The 22,570-nt window shown below is 53.4% G+C and overlaps 1 protein-coding gene across 1 annotated transcript in view; it reads right to left on the bottom strand.

Moving 5' to 3' along the window:
• ARHGAP23 (Rho GTPase activating protein 23) overlaps positions 1-22,570 on the bottom strand; it is a 131,047-nt gene extending 108,477 nt beyond the window's left edge. Inside the window, exon 1 of the mRNA XM_032791384.2 lies at positions 22,528-22,570. Within this exon, the coding sequence (XP_032647275.1) occupies positions 22,528-22,536 (9 nt within the window). The 5' untranslated portion in view covers positions 22,537-22,570. The remainder of the gene's footprint in view (positions 1-22,527) is intronic.

Consider the following 22,570-nt stretch of genomic DNA (forward strand, 5'->3'; position numbering starts at 1 on the left):
CCCAGACACAGGGGCACCCGGGACAGGGACCGACGGGGACAGGGACAGACCCCAGGACAGGAGCAGACCCCGAGACAGGCACCGATGGCCACAGGGACAGAGTGATAGGGACAGACCCCGCGACAGGCACTGATGGACACAGGGACAGACCCCGGGACAGGGACAGACACAGGGGCACCCGGGACAGGGACCGACGGGGACAGGGACAGACCCCAGGACAGGGGCAGACCCCGAGACAGGCATCGATGGCCACAGGGACAGAGTGATAGGGACAGACCCCACGACAGGCACTGATGGACACAGGGACAGACCCTGGGACAGGGACCGACACAGGGGCACCCGGGACAGGGACCGACAGGGACAAGGGCAGAGTGATAGGGACAGACCCCGGGACAGGGACAGACCGCAGGATAGGGACTGACAGGGACAGGGACAGATACGGGGGCACCCAGGACAGGGACTGACGGGGACAGGGACAGACACGGGGGCACCCAGGACAGGGACCAACAGGGACAAGGGCACGGTGACAGGGACAGCCCTCGGGACAGGGACAGACCGCAGGATAGGAATGGACAGGGACATACCCTGGGACACAGTGACAGGGACAGACACCAGGACAGGCACTGATGGCCACAGGGACAGACCACAGGACAGGCACTGATGGCCACAGGGACAGACTCAGGCATGGACAAACAGACAGACAGGAACACCCCAGGACACAGAGACACAGGTTAGAGTTAGGGACTGGCATGGACAGACGAACAAACAGAGGGATAGGCATGAATGGACAGAGTCACACCAGCACAGGCAAACACCAGGGCTGATGGACAGGGGCTGGCATGGACAGAGAGACACCAGGAAGGGGCTTGGGATAGGCAGAGCAGAGGCTGGCATGGACAGGGATTGGCAGGCAGAGGGACGGGTAGAGGTGGGGGGACTGGCACAAGGCAGGGAAGGGACAGACACTGAGATAGGCAGAGCAGGGACTAGCACAGACATAGAAAACAGGGGACGGCACGGTAAGAACCACACACAGACAGCCACAGAGCTGGGATAAACAGAGGGCCTGGCAGAGACAGACACTATTAGGGGGTCCCAGCTTCATTTCCCCAGAGAGAACCTACATCAAGCAGCAGAGAAAGGGTGGACAGCGGAGGGCACCGTTAACCCTTCCTGCACCTCCCTGCCACCTGCAGCTTTGCCCAGGGCATACAAAACAACCCTGCAGGCGCTGAAATGAAACCCAGTGACAGGGGTGTGCATGAAGACACCGGGCATCACAAAAGCTTCTGCTCTCAGCCCAGATGCCCAGTAGCTTCTGCCCTGCCACTTCCCTCACCCTACCCTGTAAATGCCTATTTGCATCTCGGCATCAAAATAATCATTAAGCATTGCATAGAGACACAAGAACATAAGAACGGCTATACTGGGTCAGACCAAAGGTCCATCTAGCCCGGTAAACTGTCTTCCAACGGTGGCCAATGCCAGGTGCCCCAGAGGGAATGAAGAGAATAGGGAATCATCAAGCGATCCATCCCCTGTTGCCCATTCCCAGCTTCTGGCGAACAGAGGCTCAGGACAAACTAAACTCTCTCACACATACACAATTGCCAAGGAGAGTGAAAACCTCTCTCTTAGGATGGTGCAACAGAGGAAGGATGGTCCAGTGGTTACACCACTTGCCTAGGATTTGGGAACCTTGGATTTAACTCTCTACTCTGCCACACACTTCCCATGTAAGCTTGGGCAAGTCACGTAATCTCTCTGTGTCTTGGTTCCCCATGTATTAACAGGAATGTTGTAAGCAAGACATGAGAAGTCATTCTTCCGCTCTACTCCGCGCTGCTTAGGCCTCAACTGGAGTATTGTGTCCAGTTCTGGGCGCCACATTTCAGCAAAGACGTGAACAAACTCGAGAAAGCCCAGAGAAGAGCAACAAAAATGATTAAAGGTCTAGAAAACATCACCTATGAGGGAAGATTGAAAAAATTGGGTTTGTTTAGTCTGGAAAAGAGAAGACCGAGAGGGGACGTGTAACAGTTTTCAAGTATGTAAAAGGTTGTTACAAGGAGGAGGGAGAAAAACAGTTCTTAACCTCTGAGGACAGGACAAGAAGCAACGGGCTTAAATTGCAGCAAGTGAGATTTAGGTTGGACATTAGGAAAAACTTCCTAACTGTCAGGGTCTTTAAGCACTGGAATAAATTGCCTGGTGAGATTGTGGAATCTCCATCACTGGAGATTGTTAAGAGCAGGTTAGACAAACACCTGTCCAGAATGGTCTAGATAATACTTAGTCCTGCCATGAATGCAGGGGCCTGGACTAGATGACCTCTTGATTCTGGTTCACACTGGAGAATCCGGGACAGAACCCAGGAGTCCTGACTGCCAGGTCCCAGCTATAAACTGGAGCATCAGGGCCCCAGCTCCCATTACGCAGGCTGAGCCTGCCAAGATGTCATCTTCCTTCCTTCCTGCCAGAGACAGACTCAGCTGAGTGAGCGCTCCTTCTTTTCCAAACCATCATCGCTCAGGCTACATAATTCAGCAGAGAGGAAATGGAAGGGCATGTGACAGGAAGAGCAAAACAAGGCAGGGGAAAAGAGGGAGGAATTGTGCCCATGTCTGTCTGGATGGAGAGATCCAGACGGGGGCATGGGGGATGGGAGAGCAAAAGCCACAAGACCAGAGAATGCTGGCACTAAAGGCGACATTTGTCTACGGATCAGAGCAGACTGAGACCCGGGAGTCCTGGTGTCTGTTCCTAATTCTTGAGGGAGTTCAGTCTGGGGCTTATAGTTGAGAACCAGCAGTCAGGACTCCTGGGTTCTGCTCTTCGATCTTGCAGCCTGAAGTTTTGGTCTAACTGGGTCCTGGCAGGGGAGGACTGCTTGGTTCTGTTCCTTGCAGTAGACAAAAGCCTGGCTTGGTGCTTGCAGCTGAGGACCAGGAGCTGTAGGCTCTGTTCTTGGTTCTGCCACTGCCCCATTGTGTGACTTTGGGAGAATCTTTTCCTTTCTCTGTATGCTCCGGTTCCCCCCATGGATAAAATAGGGATTATCGCTGATTCAGGGGCTGAGGCTCAGTTTATTAGCTGGTGGTTGCAAAGCACTTTGAGATCCTCAGATGGCCTGTGATGGGATATTAGATGAGGTGGGATCTGAGTTACTACAGAGAATTCTTTCCTGGGTGTCTGGCTGGTGAGTCTTGCCCACATGCTCAGGGCTTAGCTGATCGCCATATTTAGGATCGAGAAGGAATTTTCCTCCAGGGCAGATTGGCAGAGGCCCTGGGGGGTTTTTCGCCTTCCTCTGCAGCGTGGGGCATGGGTCACTTGCTGGAGGATTCTCCACACCTTGAAGTCTCTAAACCATGATTTGAGGACTTCAGTAGCTCAGACATAGGTTAGGGGTTTGTTACAGGAGTGGGTGGGTGAGATTCTGTGGCCTGCATTGTGCAGGAGGTCTGACTAGACGATCATAATGGTCCCTTCTGACCTTAAAGTCTGTGACTCTATGAAAGGTGCACGAGAAGGTCAAATTCTCAGTGTTACTAGCAGGCTCTCCAAGGGGGAGCCTCTACTTAAGACAGAAGAGATCAGCCCTAGGGGCAGGGGAACCAAAGGCCTTTCACAACAGACTTCAGACAACAGCAGCGGCACCAGTTCGGCAATGAGCCTCCTGGTCTGGGTAGACAGTCCCCCCCCCCCCCGATCATTGCATCACCCTCCTCTCCACCGCAGGGGGATCAAGGCTCTAACCGCAGAAGAAGTGGGGGGGCAGAGTTGCCATGGAAACTCAGCAAAGACATAAATAAGCAAAGCATCTCAGGGAAGGAGGGAGGATGCCGAGAGCTGCAGATTTCTCTCCTTTCGTGTTTTTTATGCAACACAGAATATTCAGAACTCTCTCGCTCTAGGCCTGTAGCATCGATTTACTAGTACAGAGCCAGATCCTCAGCTGGGAACGATCAGCAGCTCTTGGATTAAGTCAATGGAGCTAGGCGGACTCCCATCTGCTGAGGATCCAGCCCATATAGCTGAAGAAGAGCTTCAAAGCTTGTCTCTTTCACCAACGGAAGTTAGTCCAATAAAAGATATTACCTCCCCCGCCTTGTCTGTCTAATATCCTGGGACCAATGCAGTTACAACAACATTGCAAACCATGACATCCAGTGATACCTGATGTAGTAGCAGGGCTCTCAAAGCACTTTACAAAGGTCAGTTGGTTAAGGGTACTGACCTATGACATGTTACAGACCATGAGGGCTTCTCGCCCTATTTAACAGATGGGGAAACTGAGGCACAAAGCAGGCAAATGACTTGCTCAAAGTGATACAGCAACTGAGTGGCAGTTAGGAACAGAGGGCAGAAGACCATGCTGTCCTCCAGTATCATTATAGTTGAAGCAAAGCAGGAAAGCTGGATTCGATTCCCAGCTCCGCAACCGCTTCATTGTGTGACCTTGGACAAGTCACTGCAATTCTGCAGCCCAGATCCTCAACTGGCATAAATCAGCGTAGCTCCATGCATTTCAATGGAATTGCACTGACTTACATACACCAGCTGAGAGGCCAGCCCTCTGTGCCTCAGTTTCCCATCTGTAAAATGAAGACCACAGTCCTACCTCACAGGGGAGGAGGGGTTCTAAAACTTAATGAATTAACGCTGACAAAGCCCTTTGAGATCAGTGGTTGAAAACACAATACAATAGTGCTAAGTATTAATCAGGAACAGATGAGCAGAGCAAATAGGTTCACAGCTCTTTTGACCATGCAAAGAGCAGCTTCCCTGCAGCCGCTTGTTTTCTCCCTTAACTAAACTGGACCCTCTTGTAAATGGTCAAAGATTTTAATCTTTGCCTCTCTCCCACACACATATACACACACACACATGCAGCATAAACACAGACGTCTAATATAAATTTTCCATGACACAATTAAGAAAGTTCATATCAACAACTATTTCCTCTGGGGCACTTGCAAAAATCATAATAAAACAACAGAAACCGACTGAAATGGAAACTTCAATTAGAAAACACAGAGTGCTGGTTTACGATTTTCTCTCTCTCTAGCCCCCCGTGTCCTGAATGAACTCACAGTCGTGTGGGCAAACAGGAGGATCATAACAACGTCTACTGCGGCGGAGATCACATTCCAAACTCTGTATGGAGAACAGACATTTGGACTGGCAGTGTGGCCTAGCAGATAGGGCACTGCACTGGAAGTCTGGATGCCTGGTTCTATTTCACTGAACTTGAGTAAGTCGTTTCTTCCTATGCCTCTGTTTCTCGTGGTGCCCTCGTCTTGTCTTGTCTAACTGAAGTGTAAGCCTCCAAAGTACGAATCGCCAGTTACTGTGTGTGTGCTCGGTGCCTACCACGATATGCTATTGTAATCAAAATAATAACCAGAGTGATTTGTGCGCTATCAGTACCCAGCAATGTTGAAATGCAGCCTCATCTGGGATGGAGGACAACCGCCAACAGAAATTCACTGCACAGCAGAAGAGATGGGGCAAAGGGACAACAGGGCGAACCACAGCTCCTTGGGAACATGCTGTGGGATCTTTAACCTCTGTGGGGAAGAAACAGGACGTTGGTTTTGAAGATCCCCTCTGAAAGATCCCACACGCACACTAAACAGCATGGAGTCCCCTGGTATCTGGCTCACAAGGGAAAAGCGGTGAGTCAGCACCACCAGGATGGGAACCTGGGAAAGATCATCCTGGGCTGAAAAATTCCAAGGAGGTGGAAACCTCGGGAGGGTCGAGCTCGCTGACACTGGCAGCAGTGGTGGGAAGAGTGTCGGTGTTTTAACCGCTAAGGGCCAGATGTTCCCGTGGTCAGCACCCACAATCGCCTGGATTTGGGAAAGAGCTCAGCTCCCATCTAGGGCGCCACAGTATGTGGGCGGATCTTCCAAAGAGCCGGGCACTTTGGGTACCAACATCTGTTCAGGACCTGGCTGTCAGCATCCTACCAGGAGCGCTGAGCGTTGGAAAATCAGGCCCTCATTTAGGTGCCTAAAGGCTGAGTTCAGGTCCAGAGGAGCCTCCAAGGTATTTAGGCACCTAATTCCCATTGAAGCACCTGAACACCTTGGAGGATCTAGGCCCGAGCTCTTCGGATTTGGATGTGCTGGGTTCAGCCAGCGGGAGAGTTCCTGAAAGTCGGCAGCAGGAGGGTCCCCGGGGAATCAGGAAAGTGGGACAGCTGCTGTGCAGACTGCATGGCAGCTGCTTTCCCCTCTGCACAGCCTCGGGGGATGCCAAGGGGTTTTTATTGACCTTCTCCTATTAACAACCTCATTAATGAACCCTGCCACCAAGTTCTATTCCCCCTGCCTCTCCCCCCCCAACACAGCAACTGGCCTCCGCATCAGGAATCTCTCCCCTCCCAGCAGCTGCCAGCTGCAGGGAATAAACAGTCGGATATAAGTGACAAGTCACTTCCTCCCCACCAGGGCGTAGCCAGACGGAAAGCGCCCCCTCCCCAGACACACACACTGGCAGGGAGCACAATGGAAGGAGTGGGGCTGGGGGAATAGTCCGCCCAGAACATGGGGCTGCCAGCCACACCTATGAGCCTGGGCGTGTCCTACTATGGGGGGGGGGGCGCCTATCAAGCTCCATTCTCATCTGTCTCCCCTCCCCCTGTTTTATGTCTGTTCCACATCCCCCCCACCCTCCTTGTCTGTCTCCCACCTCCTTGTCATCTGTCTCTCTCCCCGCTTCCTAGTTGCCATCTCCCCCTCTTTGATGTGAAAATGGGGCAGGAGGGGTAGGGAGCCCAAGAAACATGAGCTTCCCCTTCCCTGGGGGCTCAGAACCAGAGGCAGCAGAGAGAGACACCCTACGACTCACTTTCGCACACACACCCCGCCAGTGCCGCTGGTGACATGGGGCGGGGAACGTGGGGGGCTGGGGAAGGGCAGGCCTGGAAAGGAGAAGGAGACGCAGGCACCCCCACTCGAGACATCACACATGGTTTGTCGGAGCTCAGATACTACGGTGATGGGCACCAGTGTGAGAACTCTGACAGACAGACATCGGGGTACCTACAGTGACAGACAGACACCATTCCGGACAGGACGCCCCCTCCCTAATGCTTAGCCTCTCCCTGTGATCGCCGTGTCTCTGTCCCCTCTCACCTCGCATCCCCCAACCTCACCCAGATCACAACAAGGTGAGGCAGCTGCATTTTATTTTCAATCCGAACACCCCAATCTCTGCCCCAACGTTGTTTCACCACCCACCCGTGCTCCATAAACCGCCCCCGTTCCACAGCCTGGGATGGAAGCTCTGGGAGCCTCCTCCACCATGCACATCCACACAGGCTGCTGGCTGTGCATGAAGCTCTGGGAGCTGCAGTCCCAGGAGGGATCGATGCCTCCGACTGAATTTTCCGCCCCCAGCAAACATTGCTGAACGCTGCAGGTGGGAGAGGAACGGGACCTAGCAAAGCAGACCTGCTGGTGGCAGTCGGGGGAAGAGTGGCCACATTTCAGCAGGCAGCCAGTGCTCTCTTGGGGGGTGGGAGTGGGTCACTGGCATTGGGGTGCACAGGGTGGAGTGCACCATAGTATAGGGTTGTGATAATGGGAGTGATGTTATTAATAGCATCACTAAAAACCAAAAGCCCAGCGTTCACTCTCAGCAACACCGGCACCTCCCCGCAAGAGTGGATGGTTCAGACACAGGACTCCTGGGTTCCATCCCCAGCTCTGTGCTGACTCTCACTGATCAGAGGGGAAGTCACTTCATGGCAAAGTGCCTCTTCCCCCCAGCAGTAAAATGGGAATAGCAGGCCCCTGGATGGTATGTAAGGGCCACTGCTGCCCTCCTCTGGACCGAATTAGAGAAGTTCAACTGTGTGTCATTGGCCATGTATTGCTAGCACCTTGTGGAGGTTCTTCCCTAGACAGTAGACATCTGTAAGCACCAGTGACATTAACATCCATGATTCCATAGCCCTGTTCATCCTGAAGGTTTCCCAAAGCTCCTTACATACCGTGAATGCACACAGGAGCCCCATACCCATTACTGAAATGCAGCCACCTCTGGGATGGAACACAGCAGCGGGTAAACTACCCAAAGTAACAACAAATGCTGCGTACTGCTGAGACGGCCAGGAAATCTAAGCGAGGCTGGACATAGTTGCCCAGTTGGATTATAAGCGCAAGCATCAGCGGATGGGCCACTATCTGCAGACATGAATTCTATTCCAGTGGCCTGCTGCCAGGTGACCTTGGGCAAGTCATTTCCCTGACCTGTGCCTCAGTTTCCCCTCCTGCCCTGGGTCTGTCTTGTCTATTTACACAGTAAGCTCATTGAGGCAGGTGCCTCTGTGTGCAGCACCTCACACAACAGCGCCCTGATCTCAGTGCGCGGCCTCTAGGAGCTCCTGTGATACCAATACTGACGAAACACTGACGTCACTTCCTTGCTTTGGGCCAGTCCCTTCCCACCCCACAACCCTGCACCCAGGGGAGACAATCCAGTTAGGCAGGAGTCAGGAAGAGCAACACAACCAGGGCCTGCTGTTTAGAACGATTTACACCCTCCAAGGGACTGCAAGTAAGGCAGACCTCTGACGTACCCCACCCACGCCCCCACGCAAGGGCAAGTCTCTGGAGACTTCTTTTACCCTCTTTCCCCACAAAACCAGATGCACTAGTGTGGGATGGGGGCGGGAAATGCCAGCCCAGCCAGCCCCAGCCCCATCCTCCCTTGAGACCCTTTTCAGGAAACTTCAGCACCGTATTTCAAACATGAGGAACAATCCAATCTGATCTTGAGCCCTTCCTGGAGCCCAGTCAATGGGGACTGCCCTAGACTGCATGGAAGAGGGAGCAGGGAGTCTTCCCAAATGCCACCTGCTCACATTTTCCATCGGTGAATGCAAGCCCCAGCGCCCCCTCTTCCCATCCTTCTCCAAGACGGGAAATGAGATCACATCCTGGCCATCAATTAGCAGGCTAATCCCACAATGGACAAACTCCCTCCTCCCTGACAACCAGTCCTCGCTTCCCCATACCAGCATGGGACCTCCAGATACAGAGCCACAAACACATGGTGGGAAGTGCCTGGCCCTCTGGGAGATCCCTGTGCTGTACCAGGCTGATATATAGAACCCCTTCCTCTTTTCAATTCATGCGAATCCAGGAACTTTGTGGTCATGGCTGTGGAGAGGCAGCATTGCCTAGTAATTAGAGCAGGAGTCTCAGAATTAGGACCCTGTGGTTCTATTCCCAGCTCTGTAAGGTATGCAGCCTAGTGACTGGGGAGCGGGGGGGGGGGGGGGCTGGGAATCAGGACTCCTGGGTTCTTGCCCTGTGAGTGGGAGTGGGAGCTAATAATTGTGCAGGACTCCTGGGTTCTATTCCAGACTCAGCCACTGCCTCACTGTGAGACCTTGGGTGAGCTTCTGCCCTGCTTTGTGCCTCGGTTTCCCCATCTCTAAAAGTGAGGAAACCCTCCCCTCCCCTTTATAAACACACTTTGGGATCCCCAGCTGAGAGGTGACCTGGTCAGTCACACTAGAGGACCCCAGTGACCTTTCTGGCCTTGGAATTCACATCCAAGCCGATTTGACTGTTAATTATCTCCCAGGCTAGCAGACTTCTGATGCGTGCAGGCTGGGCGGGTCTGGGCTGCAACCTGAAAGTAGCTCAAGGGCCAGGCTGTGCAACACGGGCGATGCCCCGGGACCCCTTCCACACTCAGAAGAAGTGGGAGACTAACAGCCCCTCACCCCCATCTCCCCGATCGGCACGTGGCTTGGGGACTGAAGCAGCTTTATAGGGTGTGGGGTTGGTGGACTTCAAAGTGGCGTCCCACTGAATTTCCAAGCTATGAAATCCCAATATGGGCATGGAAAATAGAGTAGGTATAACTGGCTCGGAAAGCTGTGCAGGGAGCTGGGTTGGGAGCTGTCGTTACAAAGGAGAGTTACTTGCGGTTCGAATCTCTTTTCCCCAAACACCTATCACTGTAGCCAGTCTGGGGACATGTCCCCATCAGGGGGCGAGATGCAGCTATAGCAAGGAATGCCTTTGAGCTCCTAATGGATCTGTCCCATCTGGACCTGCTCCTGCAAGACGTTTAGGGTGACCAGACAGCAAATGTGAAAAATTGGGACGGGGGTGGGGAGTAATAGGGGCCTATATAAGAAAAAGACCCAAAAATCGGGACTGTCCCTATAAAACTGGGACATCTGGTAACTCTAAAGACATTGGACCTCTTGGGTGCCTATGAGCATCCAGACAGTCACCTCTCCGGTGCTCTACTCCCTGCAGGAAGGGGCTAGACCGGGAGGATGAGACCCAGTGGCTCACGTTTCCCAGAGCTGCCACCCCAGCACAGGTGGGTGGGAGACTCCGATCACAAAAGGGCACGTTCCCACTTCCCAGCTCAGAGCCTCACCCTAAACCAGGGCCACCCGGGGGGGGGGGGCGGGCAAGTGGGGCAATTCACCCCAGGCCCTGCAGGGACCCCCACGAGAATATAGTATTCTATAGTATTGCCACTTTTTTTTATGGAAGGGCCCCCTGAATCCTCTGGGCGGCTCTGCCCTGAACCACTCCCCCACCCCACACCCACTCTCATGAGCACTTCAGTGTAGATCGCAGCAGCGTAAACCCTCCTCCACCTCTGCCTCTTGCAGCTCAGAACATCCCAGGGCCCCTCTGAGCCAAGCGCCAGGGAGACCCCAGAGCAGAAATACAAGACATACACAGTTTGGATTCAAGTCAAGATCTGAATCCAAGGTTTTGTTACAGCCCACTGGACACGTGGGGGTGCTGGGCATACAGCTGCGGGTGCTGGGAATGCCTGGAATGGAATCGAGGGGAGTCCAGGCAACGCCTCCCGGAGCCTGTCTTCCCCACAGGAGGGAGGGAGGAGGAAGCTGGAGGGTTTCTCCTCGGCGAGGACACTGTGGGCGGCGAGGGACGGAGTCAGGGTCCCTGATGCCAGGCACTGAGCAGGGCCAGGGTGCCAGGCAGGGAGCGCGGGAAGAAGGGGTGGGGAACAGCTGACACTCGCATTCCGTGGAGAGAAAGAGAAAGGGCCCCCTCTAGTGAGGGCTCGTGTGAACTGCCAGCCAGTGGGGGGCGGGGGGGCTGGGATGGGAGGGGGATCCTAGTTATTCGACTGGCACCTGGGGGATGGTTTAAGGCCATCTCCTTTCACTGGCTTTCCTCCAGGGCTGCATTTGGCCTCAGCAGTCTGTTTGTTTTCTTCCAAATCCTCTCCCCCTTCTCCTTTTATTTGCAGTGAATTTTCTCTTGGGGGCCAGCAAGAGACTGAACCTCTGGGGGGAATAAAACCAGAGTTCCTGCCATCGGGGAGGCCCCTGCTGTCTCAGCAGGAGGTCCTCAGGGGATGGGAGTGTTGTCTGGCACAGCACCCCGCGTGGTGGAGGGGACACACCCAGCACATGGTTACCCAGTGGGGCTTTTTGCTGCTTTGACCCTGAATGTTGATTCCTCTCTGCTGATTGGTTGTTCCCTTCCACCCCCACCCCCCACAGTCTGTCTGCTTCAGACTCACTCCTCCCTGCCCGCTCCCTTTTGCTGCCCCCAGCCCTTCATTCCCACCCACCTCCATCACCAACTAATTCCGATGCCACAAACCCCTCCCACAAATCAAAGGGAAACAAGCCAACATGACATGAGGGCTGCAGCCAGTCACATTCTTCCCTCTGCTTGTATGTTAGATCCTGTCCCCCTCAGCCCTGGTCTGTCCCGTCCGTTTAGGTTGTAAGCCTTGTGGGGCAGGGACTGCCTCTCAGACCACGTCTCGACTAGGAAGGCCTTGCCAATGTAGTTATACCAGTATACTAGCCCAGCAAAGCGCTCCTGGTGCGGACACAGCTTATACCAGCCAAACCAGAATGGGCAAAAGCACATGCTGATATTAGCTGCATCCACACTAGTGGCTTTTCCCAGCACACCTGTGTCAGCCAGGGATCATCCACCTCTTCACACCCCGACCCACATAACTACAATGGCAGAAGTCTGTAGTGTATGGACATACTCTGCTCGGAGCCCACACAAGCCCTGATCTCCAATCCCTAGGATTCCTAGGCCCTATGGAAAATAGGCAAATAGTTAATACGAACAACAGCAGCATGCACAGCTCGGGTCCCAAGGGCTGGGAAGCCTGCAGCTCTCCCCCACCTCTGCTCCTATAGCGAAGGTGGTCGTGGCTAGTCAAGATCAGAAACTCCTGTTCCGCTGGGAGCTCTACAGAGCAAGAGGCAGTTCCTGTCTCAAAGCACTTACAGTCGAAACAGATAAAAAAGGTCATAGAAGGATTATTAGCTCCATTTTACAGATGGGGAACTGAGACCCAGAGAAATTGAAGGCAGATTTTCTAAAGAGCTCAGCTCTCATCTAGGCACCTAAGATTTGAGGGGGGGGAGGAAAAGTAGGGGGGACCTCAGTGTGACAAACTGGGAATGTTCTTAATGTTTTTTCTGAATACTGTGTCGGTGCCTCAGTGTCCCCATGGCAGTTCTTAAGTATCTGGCAGAGCAAAGGGCCAGTGCACCTAAATGCCGGGCACTCTGTCTCCTAGCAACTGATGGCCTGGGCCCCTCCTCTGCAAAGGTGCCAACTGAAGGTGTTGGAGACAAAGGGATCAGGTGACCTCCTGGCCCGGGAAAGGAGCTGAGCAGAGAGGAGGGGCTGGAGGGGGTGGTTAGTCTGGAGCTAGCTGGGGACGAGGAGTGAAGTGCAGACCTAGGGGTCCGGCTCACTGCCCCCCAGAATGGACCCGGCCGAGGGGTCTGGTTCGCTGTATCTACAAGCTCTGTTTTAGACCCTGTTCCTGTCATCGAATAAACCTCTGTTTTGCTGGCTTAGTGGGGAGCAGTTCCAGAGCATCGCCCGGGGACTCCGTGACACTCAGTACCCAATGTGCTGAGCTCGTTTGAACATCTGGACACTTACTGAAGTGTCAAAGCAGTGTTAGGCACTTGTGCACATTCTGGTCCGTGGGCACTAAACCTGAAAGAATTCTTTAAAATCTCAGGCCTTGCCTAGGCAACAAATGCTTTGCCAGTACAGCTGCCCCATCAGCGCTCCCCAGCGTATGCTGACAGTGACCGTCCTTCTGGTAGAATAACACCCCCTCCCCGAATGACATTAGCGATCCTGAACAAAGCTCTCTTCTGGCAGCAGCATCTGCTCTGGGGGTTCTGTGGGCAGAGCTACCTCAGCTGGGGTGTGGTTTTTTTCACACTCTTCACTGGCATAGCTACACCAACAAAACTGTGTAGGGTGAGCCTGGCCTCAGTTACCAGCTAAACTAGGCAAATGTTGCAAGATAAATTTCACTTTTACTTCTGTTCAGTTTCTTTTTCGGACTCTCCTGCACTATACTGGGGGTAGCAATACTTGAATGTAGGGCCTGAGAACCTGGAAAGGAAATTGACTAGAAGCAATAATGAAACCAAACAGCTCATCTTGGGTTGAAAACTTGGCTTGTTCAAACTAAACAAAAACCGCTGACCCTGGATTTTTAATATTTTAATGACTATTGTTGAAAATGAAGAAAAACAAAACAAAGCCCATCATGATACCGACACTTTTATACCAGCGTAGCAGCGTCCACACTAGAGGCAACAACAATTGAGGTGTTTCAGTAGAAAAATCACTCCCCCGATCGGCTTTAAATCCGTACAAAAACTACGTGTGGAGCAGACCTTAGCGGGGAAACCAGCCCTTAAACCAGATTCTCCATTGCCCCATAGTCATACACCCCATTTATAACAATCTGCACCTGCTTTGCACCAGAATAAACAGCTCCACAAGGTTAACCAGTTGAGGCCAAGCCCAGGTGCGGGAGGTATATAGGGTGCGTTAATAAAAACTACCCGTGCCTCATCTCTCCTAGGATTTTGCAGGGAGCTAGGTACGACAGCATGAAAGCCACGCCTTTTTCATGGGAAGAGAAAGCCCTAGGTTCTCTGTGCAGTGATTTCCTCCTCGCACAAAGAAGGTGTAAAATGGCACCAGATCCGAATGGTAACCTTAGCCTTGCGATGCTTTCAGTACTGACACACGGCACAGGTCAGTGGACAGTCAGGCTCGTAGGGGGAGCATTTCAAAATTGCCTGCAGGATTTATTCATAGATTCATAGATTCCAAGGCCAAGAGAGACCACGCTGATCATCACATCTGGCCTCTTTTGTAACACAGGCCAGACACCTTCCCTGAAATAATTCCTGACTGAATTAGGGCAACTATTTTACAAAAAGATGGTTAGAGCACAACTCCCAGTGAACGTTGGCGGGGGGGGGCAGGGGACAGGCACGTTTTAACATCTCCGTCTGTAGGAACAGAATAAACTGTTCAACGCATTGGCTGTCTTAAGACATCGATTCAAGAAACAAAACGCATTTAAAAGAACGTCATGAAAATATTGGTCTGAAAAACTGCATGTGCACACGTGTGTGCAAGTGTGTAAAAGTGTAAGTGTAACATACACTAAATTTGGATCCAGCCTGTTTCTCCACAAACAGAGAAGTGCAGATTCTGCTCTCCTTTACATCAATCTGATACTATTTAACTCCACTGGGCCAGACTCTTAGCGGGTGTCAATCAGCTATACCGCGAATCTGTCACGTTGACTTTAATGGGGCTGATTTACAGTGACGTGACTGAGGCCAGAATCAGGCCCCTCGTGTGTGGTGAGCCCCGATCCTGCCATGCGCTTAAGTCAATGGGACTATTCCTGTGCTAAAAGTTAAGCTTGTGCTTCAGGGCAGGCAGGATCGGAACCAGAGTGCTCAGCTGGCAGAACCTCACCGGAAAAATATCCCCGTAGAGCCCGAAACAGGAGACGCGGATGGGTGTGACCCCCAAAACACCCGGAGGCAATTTGAGACAGCAAGGAAAGGGTTACCGTGGCTCCCTCCCCCCTCCCCACCCTCTTCTGCTCAGCTCAAGAGCTCAGCCCACATAGGTGGCTATGGGAAACTCGGATAAACAAGAGAAAACCTGGCTAGCAAAACCAGGGTCGGAGCTATGCTTGGCACCCGAGGGCTTGGAAGGCCAAATGGAAGTCTCTTAAAGGAACCACAGCGAGGGTCCTAATATGAAAAATCAATGAAGGCAGAAGCGGTCTGGGTGGGAGCGTCTTCCAGTGTTTTCTCCCTTCCCCCCAGCACAGTAACAGACACGCTGGGGAATGAAAGGCCAAGCCCAGCTGCTTTATGGGAGCGGGGAGGATTTGCTTACAGATTGGGGCATTCCTAAATGGAGGTGTTTTAGGGCTAAAGTGGCACCACCTTCCCATGTCACAGGGGGTGAACGGGGGACGCTCTGCAGGGACTCCAGGAGGACGGAGCCCTGGGGACGTCTGTTCACTCCCTGGCAGCCCCAGAGCCATTCCACAGCTGCCATCAGCCATTTCAATTATTAGCGAGAGACAACAAGCAGGCCCGGCTGGAGTCCAGTGCTCTCCCTGGCCGGGTTATATCACAGGATAACGCACCCCCAAGCTGTCCAATCGGCGCTTGCATGCCAAGCTGTTTGATCTCACTGCCTAAAATTAACACAGCCTGCTCCAGAAGAGCCTCAGCCAACCAGGGCAAAGGGAAGGCGCCGGGCAGCCCAATGGGGAACTGCCCTGCAACGCAGCTGGGTGGTGGGGAGGTTATTTTTCCACCCTGGAAAGCTGGCCCTGGGACACTTCCAACCGGCAGCAGGGGCACCGGGGAATTGTTAGGCTCTGAGCAAAGAGCAGCTGCAAAGGCCAATACTAGGGATTCTGTGAAGGTCCCAATTAGCCGACGCGCCTGGGCCGCACCAGGAACCAGGGTAATCGGGAGTCAACAGAAGAGCGAATTGGGCAGGTCTGGGGGTCCGGGTGCTACTGAATAGGCAAGAGCTGCCCTATTCGGACATGAGCACAGCAGATGCACTGATCTCTCAGGTTTAACCTGCAGCATCCCCTGCTATCCCAGTCCTGAGTTCTCCGAATAGCTCCGTCAATGTCCTTCCATCCCAGCCCACAGCCTGCCCTGCTGTTCCAGCCCTGGGCTTCTCTGGCCCTTCTACATCCCTGAACCCCATCTGCAGCTGTCCCTGGCCTCCTCCCACCTATCTCTGCTGACGATCCTCAGTCCTGACCCACGACCCCTGGGGCTCCAACCCAAAGCCCCTGTAGCACCTCAGACTTGACTGTACCCACACACATCCACTGTCACACAGTCCGCACTGGCAGGATCACATAGTCACACAAGGCAGGGACACGTGCTCACAACCATGCACACTCACACATGCACGCCTTCCCAGAGTGTCATACACTTGCACAGCTCCATCTACAAGCACACGCTGTACACAGGATTTCACCGACACACAGTGGGTGGACACGCATTCAGCACGCCACACACAGGCATGTACAGAGGGCCCCTATGCAGGAGTCATGCATGTGCTGCACATGCAGGCTCTCTATCCTCACACACACACACACCCTTCTCACACTCACTCTCACACACACACACCCTTCTCACACTCTCCTACCCCCTAAGGCTTTGTCTTCACTGGGGAAATAGGCATGTTTTTTAAACACGGGATCATCAATGTGTTAAAATCCTGGTGTATACGAGGCAAAGGGTGGTTTTAACACGTGTTTAGCTTGTCACGGTAAACCCTAGCAAGAACTCTAAATTCAGGCTGGGTTGTAGACATAGCAGTCTCAGATTTAATTCCCTGCACCACCACAGACTTCCTAGGTGACCCTGGGGAAGTTACTTAGCTGCTTAGTGCCTCAGTTTCCCCCTCTCTAAAATGAGGGTGTTAGCACTGCCCTTCCTAACAGGGGTGCTGGAAGGATAAATACATTAAAGATTGTGAGGTGCTCAGAGATTATGGTAACGGCAGCCATATAAGAATGATAGATAGATAGAAACAGTGTACAGTTAACTACCAGGGAGCACGGGGTACCAGAAGGGCAGGCTGGGTAGAGAACAGAGCAGTGAAGGCCTGGAGAGCTGAGAAGCTGAACCACTGACAATACACACACCTGCCTTCAGGGTGTGGGAAGGAGATTCTAAGGCTGCCCAGACTACATCATCATTACGTTGGCCCACAGAACAGGCTGTCAGGAGAATGCAGCAAAAAAATCCATCATCAAAATTAATCCTCAATGAATTGTTCATCAGCAAGTATTTGCCACCAGGTGCTACAGTGTGTGCATGTGTGTTGGGGCGTGGGAGGGAGGGGAACCAAGGGGATCTTACCCGGATGTACTAAAATAAACGTTACTGTAGATTCAGGTCCAGACGTGCCATGAAACGCACAGGCCTCTGAGGCTAAGGAGCCTGCCCTATCAGTACTGAACAGCTCATTTATCAGTGCTAGTGTTAAATGCAAAAGTGGCTGCATTTCAGTGGGAGGTGAAGAGAGAACTCACACCAAGAGAATCAGCCGATCAATAAAGTACACAGAAGGTGTGCGGCAGGGAGGGGGAATTTGGCAGAAGTGGGAGAGAGAGGTAGAGAGAATCTGATATGTTTGGGCAGCATCCAGCAGAAGGGGGCTCCAACCTGGTTTCCCCCTTTAGGCACTACTGCAATGTAAGAGTTAAATAAGGATCACAACACGAGAGAGCATGGGAAACTTTGACTGATGTGCACTATGTACCTGTCAGTCATTATTGTCATAATCATTCAGAGCCATCACTCACTCCCTTCTGCGAATATGAAAATTCACAACCGATAACACCAGAACCGACTGATTGGCTTTGCTGCTACAGGCAAGAAGCACAGCCCAGGGCAAGGCAATCCAGCAAACCAGGAATGTTAGAGACGTCCTCCGGCCGAAGGCGGCTGGGACTCAGACCCTCTGGTTCTGGAGAAATTCTGACATTTTGGTTTGGTTCCGAATCAGAAGGGAAACGGGCAATTTCAACATTTCCTGGAAAATGGAACTATCCAAAAACGTGACTGCAAAACCATTTCATATAGGAAAAAAATGCAACATTTCATGCTGAAGCCAATTTTGAGTGCAATCAAGACGGGTCCATGCGACGTTTCGGTTTTGACAACACTGCGTTTTCTGATGGAAAATTTTCATCAGAAAACTTCCAACCAGGTTTACCTACTAGACACCATCTAGCCCACATTCACCCTCTACAATTACACTTGGAAGAATTAGATTTTTATCAAGAAATGTCAGTTTTGCCAAACACCCCCCAACACCCCAAGGAATAAATATTTCCAGCACTAATACCTGATATTCACAGAGGGGCAATGGAAGAAGAATCCAACTTGAAAACTTGAGCTTGACTTAAGGCTATTTACGTCGTCTCTTTTGGCACACAACGCTTGCAATTGGGGTTATAAAGCTTTAACTTTTGTAATTTTAAGGTCGGCTGCCATTAATTTTGCCTGACTCTCCTCTGCTGCCTGGGGAAATTTAAATCAATCAAAATAAAAAAATGCTTAAAGATAAACACCGATATTATCGGTCAAAATCGAATTCTGCCCAGTCGACCTACCTGAAGGGGAGCTCTGTGGGGCTCGAACGCTCATCTCTCTCACCAACAGAAGTTGGTCCAATAAAATATATCACCTCACCCACCTTGCCTCTCTCCTATCCTGGGACCAACACGGCTACAACCACACGGCAAGCCTATCTACCGTCCTGTTCTCTGCATCTAGCTTTCAATGTTCCAGGTGATAGTGATTTTTCACTTTAGCACATAATTCCTGCCTCCGTCTTAGGGGTTTATGTGGCTGCCGTGGCCTCATCCCACTCACTGGCAGGCATTTTTCCTGATATTCAGCCTGAGTTCATCTAGCAGCCCCAATCCTGGCACAGGGTTCCACTGTGCTAGGCTCCGTACAACCACGGACAGTCCCTGCCTTGCCCCTGTTACAATCTGAATTTTCCTTTTCTTAACTGTCTCCTGTTTCTCCCAGTTCCAGGCCCCCAGAGAGCAATTCTGCCCAAAGCCTCTCCTTCCAGATGGGTCTGGTGAGACAAGCCCAGCCCTGGGGACAATGGAGCCCTGGGTTCTAATGCCGCTGAGCCACTGGATATATTTGACAAGTATCAGGGGTTACCGTGTTAGTCTGTAGCCACAAAAACAACAAGGAGCCTGGTGACACTTTAAAGACTAACAGATTTATTTGGAAATCTGAAGAAGTGGGTTTTTTACCCACTAAAAATTATGCCCAAATAAATCTTTTAAGGTGCCAGCGGACTCCTTGTTGTTTGTATGCATTTGGGCATGTCACTTCCCCACTCTGTGCCTTGGTCTTGTCACATGAGAAGAAGGATGCTGATCTACCTCACAGGGGTGCTGTGGGGCTTGGGGCCGAGATTTTTAAGGGAGCCTAAGGGGGTTAGACACCCAATTAACTGGGGGCTGGAATTCCCTTAGGCCTTTTTCAAAACCCTACCTTAAATCGTGAGCACTTTGAGATCCCTGGATGGGAGTGCCAGGAGCCCAAGATTCACTGCGTAGATGAGCTGAAGCAGGCATCGTTCAGCCAAGCCAAGCCATACTGATTATGGGCTGGGTTCTGCTCTCAGTTACCCTGGCATAAGCGAGCCCACCCAACTTCCCGGTTTACACTGAGCGCAGAATCCAGGCCAGGGCTCAGCCTATCGTCCCTCACAGGCCAGCCCTTTCATCCATCCTCAGCCTGCTTGTCTGATCCCTGGGATAAGAGCCTGCTGCCCAGGCCCAACACTCACAGCCCTGAACGCCTCACCCCTGCCCTTCCCCTGTCATGGCGGACGCTTCGTCTCCCACCTAGTGGCTCCCAGAACCCCAGGGAGGGAAGCACAAACTTCTGCTTCCCACGTGGCGTGGGAAGTCTTGGCTATACCTGCGCCCAGGGAAAGCTGGGGTGCTAGCTGGGATATTTGGGGGGGGCTCCCAGTGACCTGGCCATGCCATAGCAGGACAATCGAGCAGAGCAGAATGGGAATATGAAGTGCAGCAATACAAGGGATTCCAACTGGCATGGGAGGGATTTGGGGGAGGGACATGCTTGGCCTGTGGATTCAGGTGGTGGGGGGAGAGGGGCAGCTTGCAGGAAAAGAGGGACAGTGGCAGACAGGGGCATGGCAGAGTGGGGTGCTGCTCTTTGGATTCAGGGAGGTGGGGTGGCGGTGTGTGGGGGGGTTACTATCCTTCAGATTCGGGTGGTGGGGGGCTCTGCTTTTGATTTCCCACCTTACAGCTTGTTCCAGCAGAGGGAAAGGTTCTCGGGATTCATTCAGCAAAGTGACATTCATGAGAAGACGGAGGGCCTGATGTTCCCCATCTGCTCCCCTCCAAACCCACACCTATATCCCCCACCCTGCCAGAAACCCAGAGATCCCACCCCACCCCCACCACGGAGATTCCCTGATGGCGGCTGCTCCCCCCGCCCCCAGCTTCCACGCAGAGACAGGCCAAGAGAGGCTCCTCCGATGCAGAGATCCTGCCGCAGCTGCCTCTCCCTTCCCACATCCCGCCCCCCTGCCCCCCACCCCACTGCCATAAAATGGTGGCGACTGCTCCCCCCAACCTGTCAGTGGGAAGTACCCCCACCCCCAGAGTCTGCTCCGTCACCCCACGGCGCGACGCCCCCTGGGGACAGCACAGATGGGAACTGGCTGGCTTTGGGCAGGGAGAGGGACCCCTGGTCCCGTTTGGCCGTGGGGCAGAACCTGGTGGTAGGTGCTTCTCTCCTTCAGTCTCCTCCCATGAGCCGCCAGAGACAGAGGCCAAAAATCAGTCTGAACGAGACCACAACCAGGAGCAACAAGTGCCGTGTACTGCAAAGAACTAACCCCAAGCAACCAAAGGGGGGGGGGGGAGAGTGTGCGCACGTTTGTGTATTGTGATGGCCTCCTTTCTAATCGCTGTGACCACGTTTCTACATGCAACAAGAACCTTTGTCTAAGGCGTGTGTGCATGTACATTACGACAGTCTCTGTCTCACGGTTCCCTGGGACGCCTGTAGAGGATGAGGGTCTCTGATGGGTGTGAACAGGCACATGCACCTGTGTGCAATGATCGTGAGGGTCTCTGGCCAGTGGTCTCAGAAGCCCACAAGGCCTCCCTGGTGCAGCATCCTCAATACTGGGGCATCTCGACAGGAAGTTTCCCTGGGTACCATGCTGACCATCCAGCTGTAATTCCCTGCATGGGGTCAGGCAGCCCTGGCGAGGTGAGACCAGGAGGGGCCACTCCGAAAACAGCTCTGCTCTCCTCCCCCACCCCTCCCTAGCCCCTCCAGGACAGAGAAACAAGTGGCGAATCGTGGTTCTCTGAAGCATCCCCTGTGCCACAGGACCCGCATAGGTCCGGCTAAGCAGCACCGTGACCCATGTAACTCACAGAATCCCTGGTCTGGACCATTCACCCAGAGACAAGCAGAGGGCACATGGCGGCTGCCCTCCTCCTCCACCAGGCTGGGATTTTGCTGGGCCCAGAAGCTGAGCTGGCAGCATGGGGATGTTTATACACCCCCGGGCAGGCAGCCCCCTTCCCAGTCATCCCTTCGCAGACACCTCACTCCCTCCCATTCCTCCCTACCCACCTCTCCCTAGACAAGCCCTCTCCATGTCCCCCCTCCCATCTCCTTCCATGCTCCCCCTTGATACCCCTCCCATACAACTCCCATGCCCTAGCACCTCCCACCTCCCTATACAAGCCCCACCTCCACTCCCCTCTCTGTACCCCACCCCTCCCTTCACTTCATACACGCCTTTTTTTTTTTATCATCATTGTAATAGTCTCTTTCTGCCACCCACCTGCTGTGTTCCCCCCACCAGGAGGGGTACCGGGGGGGAGGCAGGGGTTGGACCAAGCACCAGCCTCCTCACTAGACCCCAGGGTGGCAAAGCCAGCCTGGATGGCATACAAAAGCTAGAGATCAGAGTCCCCTTCTGTGCCCCCCCATGCTTGCCGTGCATTGCACCCCAGGCCCCTTGTACACAGCTCAGCACTCAGCCCTGGCATGGCTCTGACCTCACTCCACCCGATCCAGAGCCCCATCCAAGGCACGGACCCCACACCGAGCCCCACGCACAGAGCCCCACCCTATGCACAGACCCCAGACCCCCCCCGCAGACTCCCATGCACAGAGCCCCACCCCATGCACAGAACGTAGATCCCCATTCACAGAGACCCACCCTATGCACAGAATCCAGGACCCCACCCCAGGCACAAAATCCAAGATCCCACACCACACACAGAGCCCCACCCTACACACAGACCCCAGACCCCCATGCACAGAGCCCCACCCTATGCACAGACCTGAGACCCCCAGGCACAGACCCCAGACTCACACACACAGAGCCCCACCTTATGCAGACCCCAGAGGCCCACGCACAGAGCCCCACCCTATGCAGACCCCAGACCCAGGCTCCCTGCACAGAGCCCCCCACCCCATGCCTAGATCCCAGCCTCCACCCCTTACACAGACCCCCACCCCGCTCTGTTGTGTGCGCGAGCCTCCCCGGGAGGGGCCGCGAAGCCGCCCCCCGAGACCTCCCCGGCCGTGCCTCCTACCTGCTCCATGCTGCGCCCCTCAGCGCGCCCCCAGGCCAGGCGG

This window comes from Chelonoidis abingdonii, chromosome 21 (assembly GCF_003597395.2).
Source record: "Chelonoidis abingdonii isolate Lonesome George chromosome 21, CheloAbing_2.0, whole genome shotgun sequence".
NCBI classification, from domain to species: domain Eukaryota; kingdom Metazoa; phylum Chordata; order Testudines; family Testudinidae; genus Chelonoidis; species Chelonoidis abingdonii.